Source organism: Prunus dulcis, chromosome 1 (genome assembly GCF_902201215.1).
Source record: "Prunus dulcis chromosome 1, ALMONDv2, whole genome shotgun sequence".
Lineage (NCBI taxonomy): Eukaryota > Viridiplantae > Streptophyta > Magnoliopsida > Rosales > Rosaceae > Prunus > Prunus dulcis.
The window spans coordinates 9,897,720-9,913,384 of NC_047650.1; the positions used below are offsets into that span (position 1 = coordinate 9,897,720).

The 15,665-nt window shown below is 36.8% G+C and overlaps 1 protein-coding gene across 1 annotated transcript; it reads left to right on the forward strand.

Moving 5' to 3' along the window:
- Positions 1-1,990: 1,990 nt before the first annotated feature.
- LOC117623423 (bromodomain and WD repeat-containing protein 1) lies at positions 1,991-15,604 on the forward strand. The gene is made up of 24 exons (XM_034354401.1): positions 1,991-2,314; positions 3,055-3,415; positions 4,649-4,803; positions 5,135-5,374; positions 6,263-6,372; positions 6,446-6,523; positions 6,645-6,751; positions 7,675-7,769; positions 7,860-7,975; positions 8,193-8,296; positions 8,382-8,459; positions 8,618-8,696; positions 8,850-9,018; positions 9,173-9,243; positions 9,817-9,897; positions 9,985-10,055; positions 10,461-10,557; positions 10,716-10,775; positions 11,321-11,375; positions 11,462-11,862; positions 11,953-13,836; positions 14,150-14,722; positions 14,849-14,907; positions 15,068-15,604. The coding sequence occupies exons 2-24, from the start codon at positions 3,069-3,071 to the stop codon at positions 15,282-15,284; spliced, it is 5,247 nt and encodes a 1,748-aa protein (XP_034210292.1). The 5' UTR covers positions 1,991-2,314; positions 3,055-3,068; the 3' UTR covers positions 15,285-15,604.
- Positions 15,605-15,665: the final 61 nt, after the last annotated feature.

The following is a 15,665-nucleotide window of genomic DNA, read 5'->3' on the forward strand; positions in this document are numbered from 1 at the left end:
CCTGGAGCTTTTGGAGAGCCAAGATCAACATCTGCTGCTCTGGCAGAATACTCTCCTTGTATTGGATCTTGGCTTTGACATTGTAGACAGTGTGGGAGCTTAGGGTGTTGATTCTTAAGATCAAGGTGGATCTGTCTGTGGGAGGGTGGGTCAGGTGAGGCTAGGAGGGAGAGGGGTGCATATAGGGTTCTGTTTTACTTTTTTAAAAAATGTTATTGTTTTAAGGTATCTCTCAATAAAATTATTTAATAAAAGATTTGTATAATTGAAAGTGAGAATGTTTTGGCAAAAATAAAAGTGAGTTTGGTTTTTTTTTTTTTTTTTCAATATCACCAAACACTTAAATAACAAAAATAATTTCAACTTCGTATCATTTCTAATCATTATACAAAGCTCACATCACTTTCACACAAAAAATTACCAAACACTCAGAAACTGATTATTGTACCAATATCACTTTTTACAAAAAGTTTACCAAACACCAAACTGCTTTCTTTCACAGCTGATTTATCTCACAACAAATCTGACAGTGATTATTTTTACAGCACAACAATGCCAAACTAGCCCTAAGAGTGGTTTAGTGTAGATTATGAACTTGGGCTTGGTTTTTTTTGTGATATAACACAAATTTTCATCTTTGATGAGGCATAAATTAAGGGTTTTTATGGGCTTAAATTAAGTTTAATAAGAGTGATTTTACATACACGTAAACTCAAACATCTAATTTATGCCATTTGCTAAAAGATTGTATGGTGAGGGTGTTACATATGAACCATAGATGTGGACCTTCATATTAGCAACATGATTCATCTAAATAATAATTTCATTTAAGTTTAATGAAATGATCATGTGACTAATATAGAAGTTCACATAATAGGTCCATATATAACACCCTCACTAACTAATATAGAAGTTCACATAATAGGTCCATATATAACACCCTCACTATAAAATTTCGCACTAACTTGTATATTGTAGTCGACTGTCAACTAGGCTTTGTCTTCTTTTATTTTTTATTTTTTTTTCAGGTGAGATGGGGGCCAAAAAGGCCAGAACGAAAAGAACCAAACAACCGCTACTCTAGGCCTCGCCAGGCTGCAAACATCAACAAGAAGGCTATCACAAACAGAAGGAGGCGCCACCAGCTCAAACCTACGAAAGCCAGGCTTTGTCTTTTAAAAGTGGGCTTAGTTTTTATTCATTACCATTTTGAGCCCAAAGAATATGATTCCTCCTTTATAACCCATTTCACTCACGTTGGGCAAAGGTCTCACCCTAACATTTAGCCAACTTAAATAATTTATGGGAACTTCATGGAGGATTTCTTGAATAATTCGGGAATAATTTTCTCCCAAATTTGTAATGCATTAAATCCTTCGGGAATTATGGAATAATACTTAATGAAAATATCATGTCATGAAGTGCATTTTATTTCATAAATATTTGTGAATTCCCACACAAGAAATCTAATATTTGTGAATTTGCCTTCATCCTTCAGTAAATATTGTTAATACAAAGCTACCCAAAACCAACAAACATATATATATATATATATAATTTATTTAAATTATATATTTCAAATGTTCAACAAAAATTATCAATCCTGGCCAAAAAGAAAAGAAAAAATATTCCCTAAAAATAAAGAAAAAGAAGCACCCAAAGGACAACCCAGAAAACTAGACGTTGTAATAGAGAAGGCAATAGGGCATACAGATAATCCTACGTGCATGACTTGCATTATAAACTTTTGAATTATGAATATTTCTGTGTCATGCAGTAACAAAGTACGATAAATTTTAAAAAACCGTACGTGAGTAAGTTTTCGTAACGAGAAAAAGTGAAAAAAAAGTACACACGACAGGGCCAATGGAAACCTAGGGCGACAATACGACGTCGTCACACGTTGCACCGTATCACGCATGCGAAATATTTTATAATTTTTTATTTGACCGAAGCATCTACGGAAGTAGAGTGGGGCATAAAGGTTAAAAACGCCTCGTTGAACCCCTTGTATCTTCTCTCGGCTTCCCTTCGCTCTCAGAAAGAAAGAGACTGAGGAAAAAGCCCAACCAAAAACCCACAGAGCTAAGAGCTCCCTCCAAGAATCTAAAAAAATCCCCTCCTCTCGCACGTGCTGCACACACACTCTCAAATTCCCATCTTTTCTTTTTAATAGAAAAAAATTGAATTGATATTTGTTCTTGGTTCCAAATTTCTGATATTTGTAAACTCTCTCACCTTTGGATCCCCACTGCTTTTCATCAAATCCTCCGGGCGGCGCCACACTACTCTCCTGAAACATGTCATCTTGAAGGTACTCAGAGAAAGATAGTTTCTTTTTTTGAATTTATTTGGTGTAATTTGGTATTTTTGTTGCTCTCAGAATTTAGATAAGGGGTTCTGTTATTCGGTATGTTTTGGATTTTGTGCTTTTTTTTTTGCTCTCTTTGTGTATGTGTGTGTATTGAATTGTAGTGCAGTGCAAAAGAATTGAACTTTTAGGGTTTTTATTGGTTGCCACAGAGGAATGCATTATGGATTCTGGAATGTAAGGGTTTCATGAGTGTAGTATGGAGTTTTGTGTTTTCTGGGATTGCCTATCTGGTTAAATGAATTACATGACTCATTCGGCAGGTCAGTTCCCCCCCGGGTAATTTGAATTGGTTATTTCGATGAGATTTAATTTTGGAGTATTGAATAGGTATTCCAATAACTTCAGTGCTATCTAATTTAGGTATTGCATATATGGTTTCGTGTGAATGGTAAAATGGTTAGATGCAGTGGGACTTGTTTTGCATTTTACCTTCTGGTTTAGTTTAGGGTTTTGGAGTTTGAGACTTAAGAAGTGTTTGCTTAGCTAGATGTTGTTCGTTGATGCGCTAAATCTTAGTAAGACGAATGCAGAATCCATGTGTACCACTTTGTACCTTAGCCATCTTCACTTACCTTGGTTTAAAAATAAAAAAATAAAAAAGGAAAATTGCTGCTTCTTGTTAAATACATTGTGTTTGACAGTGATGATTGCATAGTAAATGGCTGATCCTTTACTTGTAGGTTTTACAGGAGCTATGGCTCTTCAAAAATTTCCTTCTCGTGATGCACCTTCTGTTACTATGAAACCTTTGAGCTTTCTCAGTAAGGTGCATGACAACAATCGATCAGAGGATCTAGAGACAAGTCCTGCTAAGGAACCTGATGTGGATATTGACCTCAGAGAAGTGTATTTTCTAATTATGCATTTTCTGTCAGCTGGACCATGTCGTAGAACTTGTGTACAGTTTTGGAACGAACTTCTTGAACATCAACTTTTACCTAGAAGATATCATGCTTGGTATTCAAGAAACGGCCTACACAGTGGGGATGAAAATGATGATGGAAAATCATTTCCATTAAATTACAACATGTTGGTCCACAGGTATGTAGCATGCTTTTTTTATAAATCTCTCTTTACAATATATATAGGCAGTTTTTAGGCAATCTTCTTTATGTTTCCCTGCAACTTATGATGCTAAATATTAGGTGGCATTAATTGATTACTTCTGGAAATAAGTAATAATCTATTATTGTTGCTCTGTTGCTAACTTGCTAGGGAGTTCTGGTGTTTTGCTTTTCAGTTGTCTGGTGTTGGGGATCTGCATGGTGTTTGTTTTTAGTACGCCTTGTAATAGCGCAGTCTGGAAGGTTATTCCTCATTGTAGTATATGGTGTTTACGAAGTCAGAGGAATACTTGGACCTTTGACTTTGCCACAATGTTTAAAATTTGATAAAATTAAGTACAGTGATATATAATATATATGTATATATATTTGTATATACAGTAGTACTTTTTTTTTTTTGGCAAATATAAGATCAATCAAGTTTCTTCATCATATATTTGTTAAATATCAAAGTAGTACTCAATGATCCTTATTGAGTCATAACTAAAACTCTTGTCTTCCATCTACTGATGAAAACATTGTTTCATTTATTAAGTAAACTATACATCTGACGTGTTTATTTATTATTCTTGTATTTAAAATATAAAGGAGGTAACTAGTTTAAAGCACACATCTGACTATCCTAAATAGAGACCTACTTCTAGCATCCGCTTAGTGGATATAGTAAATAAACATTTTGAAATACTCCTTTCATTTCATATTATTATTCACTATTTATCTTTTTTTTATAATTTTAATCATGTTGTTTTAACAAAAACAATGAGAAAATAGGCACATTATAAGTCATGTTACAATTTTGTTTCCCCCGGAGAAACAATTCACCAACAACGCAAACAACATGAGTTTTTTTAGCGCTGTTCATGACTTTTGGGATCATGTGAAACTATCCAGAAAATAAGGTCCTCTTTTCACTTCATCTCTATTCAAATGGATGCAAGTTTGGCATCTTGGTCTTCTACCGAGGATGTGTTGGTTTCTATAGATTCTAGATCTTAGTTTCTTTTGGCGGTCCTCTTTCTATAACCTCAATGTATAGGCACCCTTTTTCTTTCCCCTTATAAAACCTAATTGTGCCTTCTTGTTCTGTTACATAATTCTATTCCAGCATTCATCATGCCAGTCATCATAGTCTGTGAAGAAAATAAGCATGATTGTATTATATTTTTGTTTTTCTATATCATTTTATTGATTCCCTTTCACTGTCGTTTAGGTATCCTCACATTGAAAATGATCACTTGGTAAAGCTTTTGAAGCAATTGATTTCAAGTACAGCCCCACCATCAAGGGGTATGTCTGGAGGAAATGCTCCAAATGCAGCTGATGTACCTACTCTCTTGGGGCAGCGTTCATTTTCACTTCTGACCTGTAGGTGACATTTATTTAAGCTTTGAGCTTTTAATTCATATTCTTTGTGGTACCTTTTGTTGGATGAATTGTCTAGTAAGTGACCAATGTTTTTCTTTTTTTTTTTTTTGTTTGCAATATGTTTCTTATAATTTATTTCAAGTTTCAATACTGTTATCATGTTCAATCATCCATGCATTGGGGGTTTGAATGTGTTTTCCCTCTCCTTTTGGAAGTTCCATCTGCAACATTTGCATGTGTTTTACTGTTATCATCATCATTTTTCATTTGAACTCCTGCAAAAGGTACATTTTCCCATTGTATTTAAAAAGGAACAACTTCTCCCTTTCAGATGAAAGGGATCAAGTAAACAAAGAAATGAAACGCCCTCCTGCTCACATGCGTTGGCCTCACGCGAAAGCTCATCAGGTTCATGGGCTAAGCTTGAGAGAAATTGGAGGAGGATTCACCAGACATCACCGTGCACCATCTATCCGTGCTGCATCTTATGCCATTGCAAAGCCGTTGACCATGTTTCAGAAGATGAAAAATACTACAAGGCTAAGGGGACATCGAAACGCTGTTTATTGTGGTATGTGTTCTCATAAAAAAATCTGAGTTCAGAACTATTATCTAGGTACATTTGGAAGTTTAGCTTACATGTTTTTTTTGGAGTTTCTTTCTTAAGGGCACAATTTTTTTTGTACCTCCAACATTGGAGAGATTTCTGTCATGTTTAAATTCTTAATATTCCGATCTTGAACTATTAATGTTTCTGTCAATTTCTGTCTACTCATCTGGAGAGAAAATGAGATTTGTGCTTTGTTTACTTTTTAATATTCCAAAAATATCTTCAACTAATGATTGTTGCTTAATTTCTGTCCAGACAGCCAATAAAAAATGAGAAAGATAAAAAAAAAACACTTCTATAATCTATTCTCCTCCTCATATCCCTTCTCTTTGCTGGTCATGTTTTCTTGGTGATTCATTTCATTTTGGGAATGTGCTATATAGCTTATTTGAGAAACTGTGGCTCTATTCATCTGGTACTGTAATATTTTGGGAATGCTTAAAGATACTAAGATACTGGCAATATTCATGTCAAAGTTTTGGCTGACATCAGTAACCTCTGTTCTTATGTACATAGATTTTGGCTTGCTACATTATTCAGCTCTATATGATTTGATAGTTAATTACCAGCATAGGATGGGATAATACATTCTCAGTGTTTTTAGAATAGAAGGTTATAGTCTTGATTATGGATTTTCAATCTAAGTACACATCTTTAAATGGTGTGAATCCCATTCTTGTATGACGTTGAACTTCAGTTCTATCTTCGTATAGTTTCTTCTTTTTCCTTGTTCGATTTAACTAATATTGTGAACTTTTTTCTGCTGTTTCTCTCTATCAAATTTGTAGTGCACACCTTTAAAATGTGGTATAGTTCTCATGGTGGTTTATTTGGACATGAATGATGCAGCAACATTTGATCGCTCAGGGAGATATGTTATTACTGGTTCAGATGATCGCCTAGTGAAGATCTGGTTAATGGAAACTGCATTTTGCTTGGCCAGCTGCCGTGGACATGAAGTAAGTTGTTATTGGCCCCTCAAAGATTACTTATCCATTTTCCCCTTTAATTTTACTCATTTTATGCTTTAAGGGAGACATCACGGATCTGGCTGTGAGTTCCAACAATGTTTTAGTGGCATCCTCCTCAAATGACACTATAATTCGAGTGGTAAGGTTCATCTGTGTCTAAATATATAAGTTTTGTTCGTCGATTTTGCATTTTACGTTCTTTTTTTAAACCTTTGCTGGACACTCAGTGTTAACTTACTATAAATTTTCATGTTTACTAGTGGCGCTTGCCAGATGGGCTGCCAATATCAGTGTTGCGAGGACATACTGGAGCTGTTACTGCCATTACATTTAATCCCAGGCCAGGCTCCATGTACCAGCTTCTATCGTAAGGCCAATTCCTCTATCAATTTAAATAAATTTTCATGTAGAGTTTCTAATTAGCTTTAAGTAATTTACGCTTCTGTCTGACCTTGCTGATCCTTATGTTGATACTGGTTTTTCTTTGGGAGTCTATCTAAACTAGTGAATGCATGGGGAATTCATTTTCATAATTTTTTTTTTTTTTTGTATGTCTCCCTTTCTTCCCTTTTTTCAGTTTATCACCTTACCTACATGTTTGTGTTGTTCTCTCTGGAAATGTTTTTGGGAGTGTAGAATTTCGAAGTCTCTTATGATCAATTTTTGTTCTCTTTCATTTATTATTTATTTAGGCCTTTCAATGTATTGTCTGGTTCATAGGGTGCGAAGTGTCAGCAAAAGTGGAATGTTAGTAAATTGGACATCAGAGATTGTAACATTGCTGGGTTATTGAGATAGGGATCGTGGATTTCATTGTTCTTTGAGAATTACTATGCTTTTGGTTGAGGGAAAAAGGCGACAGTTTTGAAACATTGCTTTTTAACGGGCAATTTTTGTTTTTGTTTTGACTGACGAGGAAATGGAGAAATTCTTAGAATAAATGCAGGGTGGAGGTGGATATGTTGAGGGGTAATATCACAAGAAGGTTTCTTTGTGACATCAGTTTCTACTGTATATTAGGAAATACCTTCTTTTTTTTTGTGCTCCATGTAGGTTGGCTGGCTTCTGTACTAAAAGGTTCTTTTCCATTAGCTGTGCAGCGATGATAGTTGTTAAATTTATGCATGCATTTTAGCTGGACTGCTTATTCAATATCATCGTAGTTTTTTGTTAATGAATGTGAATATTTTATTATGCTTGTGATGTGTTTTTTGTGGACAACTATTATCTTATAAATTGTTAAGTCTTTTTCCATGTAATAACCTTGTGCTGTTCCCTTGTCTTTTGCAGTTCATCTGATGATGGAACCTGTAGGATATGGGATGCCAGGAATTCTCAAGTGAGTCCAAGGATATACATTCCAAGACCTTCAGATGCTATAGTTGGTCAGTTGTTTCTCTACTGCAGCTAAAATCAACTAACTTATTTACTGGTGAAAGAGTACTTAGTGTGGTTGTGTAATTGCTTGGCTGCAGGGAGAAACAGTGGTCCATTCTCCAGCACTGTCTCACAGAGCCATCAAATCTTTTGTTGTGCATTTAATGCTAATGGAACATTCTTTGTCACCGGTAGCTCAGACACTCTTGCAAGGGTATACTAAACCTCTATGCTCCTTGTTATTATTTCTGCAACCTTCTGTTTAGTCGCTATCCTCACTTTTGCATTCAGTAAAATGCAAATATTGCGCCTCTAGGAGTAATGAATAAACTCATGAATTGTATCTGAAAATTTTCAGTGTGGTTCAGATATGAATCAGAAATAAAGCTATCATCTATATATTTCTACTAATAATAGCTAGCTGGTTGTAGGTGTGGACTGCTTCTAAGCCAGGCTCAGATGAATCAGACCAACCAAATCATGAGATTGATGTGTTATCTGGCCACGAGAATGATGTCAATTATGTACAATTTAGGTTAGATTGTACTGGTAGTTTGCCAATGATATATATGCATATATCAATCTTTGCATGCTGATTTATGTTGCTTCATACATTGCAGTGGTTGTGCTGTAGTATCTAGATTCATGGCAGCTGACACCTCAAAGGAAGAGAACATTCCGAAGTTTAAAAATTCGTGGTTTGTTTTCTCTTCTTTTTGATTGTGATGTTAAATATGCCTTGATGAGTTCGAATGTTTTCCCCTATCCTGGTGCCCTTTTAGCTATCTGTTCTATATTTTGCCTTGGGGAAATAATATCACTACCAGTAATGCGCACAATAAATTTAATTTTCCAGGTTCAATCATGACAATATAGTTACTTGTTCTCGCGATGGCAGTGCAATTATCTGGATTCCTAGATCAAGAAGATCACATGTAAGTTTTTGGAAAGATAACTTGTAACTTCCTGTTCTTCTAGCCTGCCCTTTTTCTCAGAAAGTTTTCAAATGAAACAATTGTAGCCACCTTCTTTCTCTTGAATTTTTCTGCTTTAAATAGAAAAATCATATAGCTAATTTTATGTTCCAGGGAAAAGCTGGTCGTTGGACGCGGGCATATCATCTGAAAGTTCCCCCTCCACCAATGCCTCCTCAGCCTCCACGAGGAGGCCCTCGCCAGAGAATTCTTCCAACTCCTCGCGGTGTTAATATGATTACCTGGAGTCTTGACAATCGCTTTGTCCTTGCTGCTATTATGGGTAATTACTTTGTTGTTTCTTACTTATTGTCTATTTATTAGTATATTACTGATATGCATTAGGTAGTATTTTTCTAATGCCTATACAAACTAGGATTAAGTTAAAGGCCTTAAATTCTTTAGTTTAAGAAATACATATTCTTCTTGTGGTGCAGATTGCAGAATATGTGTATGGAATGCATCTGATGGTAGCTTGGTGCATTCACTGACAGGTCACAGTGAATCTGTATGTGGCTCATTCTCTTTGTTCTCGATTGCCCTTTTTTCCCCTCTCTTTTCCAGTATTTTGTTATTTGACCTTGCAAAGAGAAGCATGGTGAATAGACTGAGTTCAGTAGTGTGTGTTTCCACAAGTGGAACAAATATATATCTGGTACCATATTAGTTTTTTTTTTTTAAACATGACACAGAATTGTTGTGGATACTGTCTTTGGTGTTGGTTAGTCTTTGATCCTAGTGCACACTGTAGTAATTAAACCTGTTTATTTATTATTGCGTTACCTACAATGTCTTAGTGCTGCAGAACAACTGTGGCCTTTTTACATAGGGGACTGGTTTTGCTGTTTATTGTTTGCCCAATATCCTGCTTTAGTATTCTAGTCTTCTAGCTGGTGTTCATGAATTGGTTACTTATGCTAATATTGCCTACCTCTACCTCCATTACACACATGTTCATCAATTGGTTACTTCTGCCACTCCTCTTTTGAAGATATCTTTAGCTGGTTTGTTGTTTGGGTACTTTACCTATCGAACAAGTAAAACTTAAATATCTGATATTATTAACTTGTGTTCTTGATAGACATATGTTCTGGATGTTCATCCTTTCAACCCCAGGATAGCAATGAGTGCTGGCTATGACGGAAAAACAATTGTCTGGGATGTGAGTTTCCAGTTTCCTTATCATACTTGCAATTTTTATTTATTTATGTTCTATGGTTTTGAATGCTTTGTGGACTTTCAATTACAGATATGGGAAGGCATGCCTATCCGGATATTTGAAACGTCACAGTTCAGATTGGTAGATGGAAAGTTTTCACCGTAAGTGAAGATTGATTTTGGAAATTTTATACCCAACTTATTGTATTGACATTAAAATGTTATCTATTTTCTATCTAATTATAATTGAATGGAATCCTGTTTCATTGGTACTCAAATTGGCTATATGATATCTTGCTCTTGCTCATCAGAATATTATTGAAACTGCCTCCAGTTTTCTGTAGTATTTTCTGCCTTAGCTTTCCATAGTCCTATGTAGCTTTCAACCTTGTGACGCGTTGAATCCTCACTGCCATGCTGATTAGTCGTTTTTGCTTCTCATTTGCATGGCAAATCCTATCATTTCCCCTATCTCTCTTTTCTTTCGAGCTTGTATTTCTTGCAATATGCTTTTGCCTTCCTAACTATTTTCCTGTAGTTACAAAGGGTTCTTTCTCTGTAATATAGGGATGGGACATCAATTATCCTCTCTGATGATGTTGGCCAACTATACATATTGGACAGTGGCCAGGGGGAGTCGCACAATGATGCAAAATATGACCAGGTATGGTTGTCCCCTCCTTTTTAAAAATTTAAAATTTAAAAAAAAAAAAAAAAAACTTAATACTGAATATTTGGTTATAATTTTACTCAATGAGTTGGGGGATTTCTTTTACAATTTTTTCCCAAGTGGTACTTATTGCTGGTGCGCTTCTTTGGCAGTTTTTTCTTGGTGATTATCGCCCAATCATTCATGATAGCTTTGGAAATGTTCTTGACCAGGTTAGTTGGCCACTTTCACTGTCGTTCTTAATTGGTTTTCTGTTTCTGGTTAGTTCAAGGAGATGAATAAACTACATAAGCAATAATTCAATGGTAGGGAGTGTTAAATGAATTGTGCTGCACTTTACCTCACTAGTACCATAATAAACTCAGGTGAACCTGTCGTGTCTGTTCCTTTTCATGTCTTATTGATCCATACATAAAGGCCCTCATTTAGCCGCATTCCATGCATGACAAAGGCTCTTTGGATTCTTTATTTTTCTCTCTTAGTTATGCATTCACTCTGTGTGTGGTCTCAGTGGTGGTTTTGATGGATTGGTAACTGCATGCAGAGGACTGGCTGAGAGAAATTAGTTTAACTGTTCGGGATAGTAGGACCAACTTTCAAATTTCTTAGAGACTTGATAGTTTAAGTGAGCCAAAACCCAGTGCCTGCCGTTCTATAATAATATAGATGTATATGCATGATTGACCTACCATAACTTCGTTCCAAATATATATTTGCAATGCTTGTTAGTTTGAATTATCTGCAACATTTGATTCAGGAAACTCAGCTTTCAGCATACCGGCGGAATATGCAGGATCTACTTTGCGATTCAGGTTTCTCTCTACTCCTTTTCCTGTATGAAATTTATCTCTTCTGGAAAGTTTATTTTCTCAAGCACTGGTTTATGGTGAAAACCTAGGCATGATACCATATGAAGAACCCTACCAGAGTGCATACCAGAAAAGGCGATTAGGAGCTTTGGGTTCTGAGTGGCGTCCTTCCTCTCTAAGACTTGCTGTTGGGCCTGACTTCAGTGTAGATCCGGATTTCCAAATGCTACCTATTGCAGACTTGGATATGTTGGCTGAGCCTATGCCAGAGTTTGTAGATGCCATGGATTGGGAACCACAAAATGAAATGCAAAGTGATGATACTGATTCAGAGTACAATATTACTGAAGATTATTCTACTGGAGGGGAGCAAGGAAGTTTAAGTTCAAATCCCTCTATTGATCCAGAGTGCAGTGAAGAAGACAGCGAGGCTGAGGATGCTCAAATGGATGGACTTCGTAGGTCTAAAAGGAAAAAACAAAAGGCTGATGTAAGTTCTCTGTCAATAACAAATTATAGTTTAGTTTTGGTTAGGACCTGCTTGAATCTGCTTTAATGTTCTCCCTTTCTGTTTCCTCAGGTTGAAGTCATGAGTTCTTCTGGAAGGTGTGTCAAAAGAAAGAATTTGGATGAGTGTGCTGGCAATCCATTCAGAAATAATAGAATGAGGAAATCTAGACATGGCCGAAAAGCTTCAAGAAAGAAATCTTCCACATCAAAGTCATTGAGACCTCAAAGAGCTGCTGCACTCAACGCTCTTACTCTATTTTCTAAGATTACTGGAAGATCTGCAGATGGAGAAGATGAAGATGGATCAGAAGATGATATGTCAGGAAGTGAATCCACCCTGCAAGATTCAAACATTGAGAGTGATGGATCTGATAAACAAAATCAGCCAACCAAACATTCAAAAGGAAAAGAGGTTTCACTGGATGAGTCTGAGGACATGGTTAAACCTAATGAACGTCCTGAATTTCCAATAAATGCTGGGAACAGGAGGAGATTGGTGCTTAAATTGCCAAGACGGGACTCAAATAAGCTTGTGTCTAGAGAAAGCACAGTACATAATTGTGGTAATCAGGATGATTTGGTTGACCAATCATGTAGAGTACCTCAAGAAGCAACTGAAGCAAACAACAATATAAGCTCTAAGGATCCAGGGTCCTCACCTGGTGATGAAAAATGCAGCATATTTGGAACAGCAGTGGGTGGGCAATTATACAAAGTAGAAAATCATGTAGATTTGACTGAGAATTACAAAAATGGGAGAATTAGTTGGGGAGGGTCCAGAGTGCGAACATCTAAGCGTCTGAGGTCAGGAGAATCCATGTCATTGGATGCACTTGCCAGAGCCAGTGCAACCGTCGTTGGTAACGAAAAAGAGTACACAAAACCTGAAAATGGTTTTGGAACCATGTCACCTCAATCAGAAAGCCAAATGTATGGAGATACAATGGCTGTAGGGAATGAGGAAACCATTGGAGCTAGTACCTCTGGGGGCCTTAATGGTGAAACCAATGCCAAAGAGCAATCAGGTTTTAGTGAATGCAAGGATCATGATCAATCACCTAAATCTGTTCACATGGCTCCTTGGGATGCAAGCACTTCCTCATGCCTTGATAAGGACAGGACTATTTTCTCTCCTGAACAAAATGAGAAGCTCACAACTGTCTCAACAAAATTGAGGTTGAGGAGGATTTCAAGGGATCCTAGTCCTTGCAAACAGGAAATGTTCTCTGTGGTAGAGAACTTGGAAAATGGTAGATTTAACACATTACATGAAAGCCTTTCAAGCATGGAACAGGATCCAGTTGTGCCGGAGGATGATGGAACCCCTAATTTTATTCCAGATGATAGATACAATGGCTCGCGAGAATCAGACAATCAATCTGATAAGAATGTCATTTCTGGTATACATGAATCAGTCGAGTCCCATTTAAATAAAAACAAAATGTTCAGTGCTGTTTATAGAAGGGTGAAACCACATAGGGGTAGAATTAATTTAGAAGGTGATAGTGGCGTCAAGGAAGAAGGCTGTTTATATGCTTCAAATACAAGCAACCACAATCTCATTGCTGGAGTGGACTTTAATGATGACTCAGTTGATGGAGGTCGCAGGACACGGTCCATGGGGTTGAAGGCATCTGCACGTGATCCAAGTAGTGTAGATCATGATGATAAGATGGGCCAAGGACATGAGCCAGGTTATACATTTAGAAGTAACCAGAAAAGTTCCATGGACAAGTTTCAACTTCGGAATGAAGAACAAGGATCAAGTTCAAGGACAACAGTCGGATTGAGGTCTACTAGAAACAGAAGAAGCAGTTACCGTGACATGAATCCAATGGATAGAAGGAAGTCGCATCAGTCAGCAAGGAAAGTATCATGGTTAATGTTGTCAACACATGAGGAAAGCTCACGATATATTCCCCAGTTAGGGGATGAAGTTGTTTATTTGAGACAGGTTTCTTTATAAATTGCTGCTGGTCTTTTTCCCATTTTATTTTTCCTTTTCAGGGAGCGGGTAGGTTGGTTTTGACATGAGATTGTGCCTCATTGCAAACCTATGGCTTACACTAAGCGACCTACACAAGTCGCATAAACAGCATCTCTGGAAACAGGGATATAGCTGTGTATGCTTTACCGTCCCAGGGCCCTACATTTGCCAGAGCTTGTACTGGAGTGCCCTTTTTTGTTTTGGTTTTGGTTGTCATGTGAATGTTGATTATATCGCATAGCTTGGTAAACTCCTTTTTTTCTTTTTCCTTTCTTACCAGGGGCATCAGGAGTATTTCGAACTTGGTGGATTGAGAGAAAACCCACCGTGGACATTTATAAAGGGGAGAATAAGAGCTGTAGAATTTTGCAAAGTTGAAGACCTGGAGTATTCTTCACTTGCAGGGTCTGGGGATAGCTGCTGCAAATTGACACTTCAATTTGTAGATCCTACTTCTGATGTGTATGGTAAATATTTCAAAATGACTCTGCCTGAAGTTACTGGTTTCCCAGACTTCATTGTCGAAAGAACTCGCTATGTCTCTTCTATAGAGAGAAATTGGGCATGTAGGGATCATTGCAAAGTCTGGTGGAAAAATGAGGGTGAGGATGATGGTAAGTGGTGGGAGGGGAGGATTAAGCTGAAACAGTCTAAATCTACCAACTTCCCCGACAGTCCATGGGAGATGTATACTGTTCAGTACAAGTGTGACCCTAGTGATGCACAGCTACATAGTCCTTGGGAGCTTTTTGACTCCAATACTCAATGGGAGGAGCCTCGCATTGATGATAAGAGCAAAATGAAGCTGCTTTCTGCCTTTGCCAAACTAGAGCGATCTGCTGATAGTCGCCAGGTATTAAGGAGAAAAAAACACCCTTTACTTTTTATAGTTGGAAAATTAATTTTGTTAAATGCTGCATTTGGCTAACTTTTTGAAGACTTACTAGGATTTTTCTCAATTTCGTTGTGTACAATTCAGGATTCTTTTGGGGTTGATAAACTGAAGCAACTTCAACAGAAGCCAAAGTTTACAAACTGGTATATCTTCATTATATTATAGCATTCCCGTTATGTTGCGTTCGATTTCAATGTCATGCATGCTAACACTTGCGTGTCTGTTGTAACTGCCGTGATGGAATTTCTCTCTCAAGTGCTATCTGAGATTTTGAAATGTGGTTGTGTTTTGGAATTTTCTCAGGTGTGCAGTTCCAATATCTCTTGAAGTGATCCAGTCTAGGTTAGAGAACAACTACTATCGAAATTTGGAAGCACTAAAGCATGACTTTAAAGTCATGTTGTTAAATGCTGAAACCTATCTTGAAAGCAATGCGGTCAAGCGCACATCAGATAAAGAGCTTTTAGCTAAATTGAAATGCGTATCAGACTGGTTCACACAGACAATATCATCCTTGTAGCACCTATAGTTACGTAAAGAAATTGATTCATTAATGAGTTGAAGCAGACCATCTGGGTTTTTGCCCCTTGATGTTCTTTTTCTTCTTTTTTTACTTTTTGTAGATATTTTACTTACCTTAAAAGAGGCTTTTCCATTGTACCATAGGTTCAATTTTGGAAATGCGTTAACCTTTTGGATATTCTTTTTAGAAGGCAAAAAAGATCGCAGAGGCTATTACTTGGTGGTCTTGTAAATTTTCCACCAGAGAATTCATTCTTGTACATACTCGGTTTTTATCATTAATTATAACAAAGGAAAAAAAGGAGAGATTTCAGTCAATAGTCTCGCATGCATCGGTGTTATTTTTCATTTCAATGCATGACTTGTATCTTCCTTATTC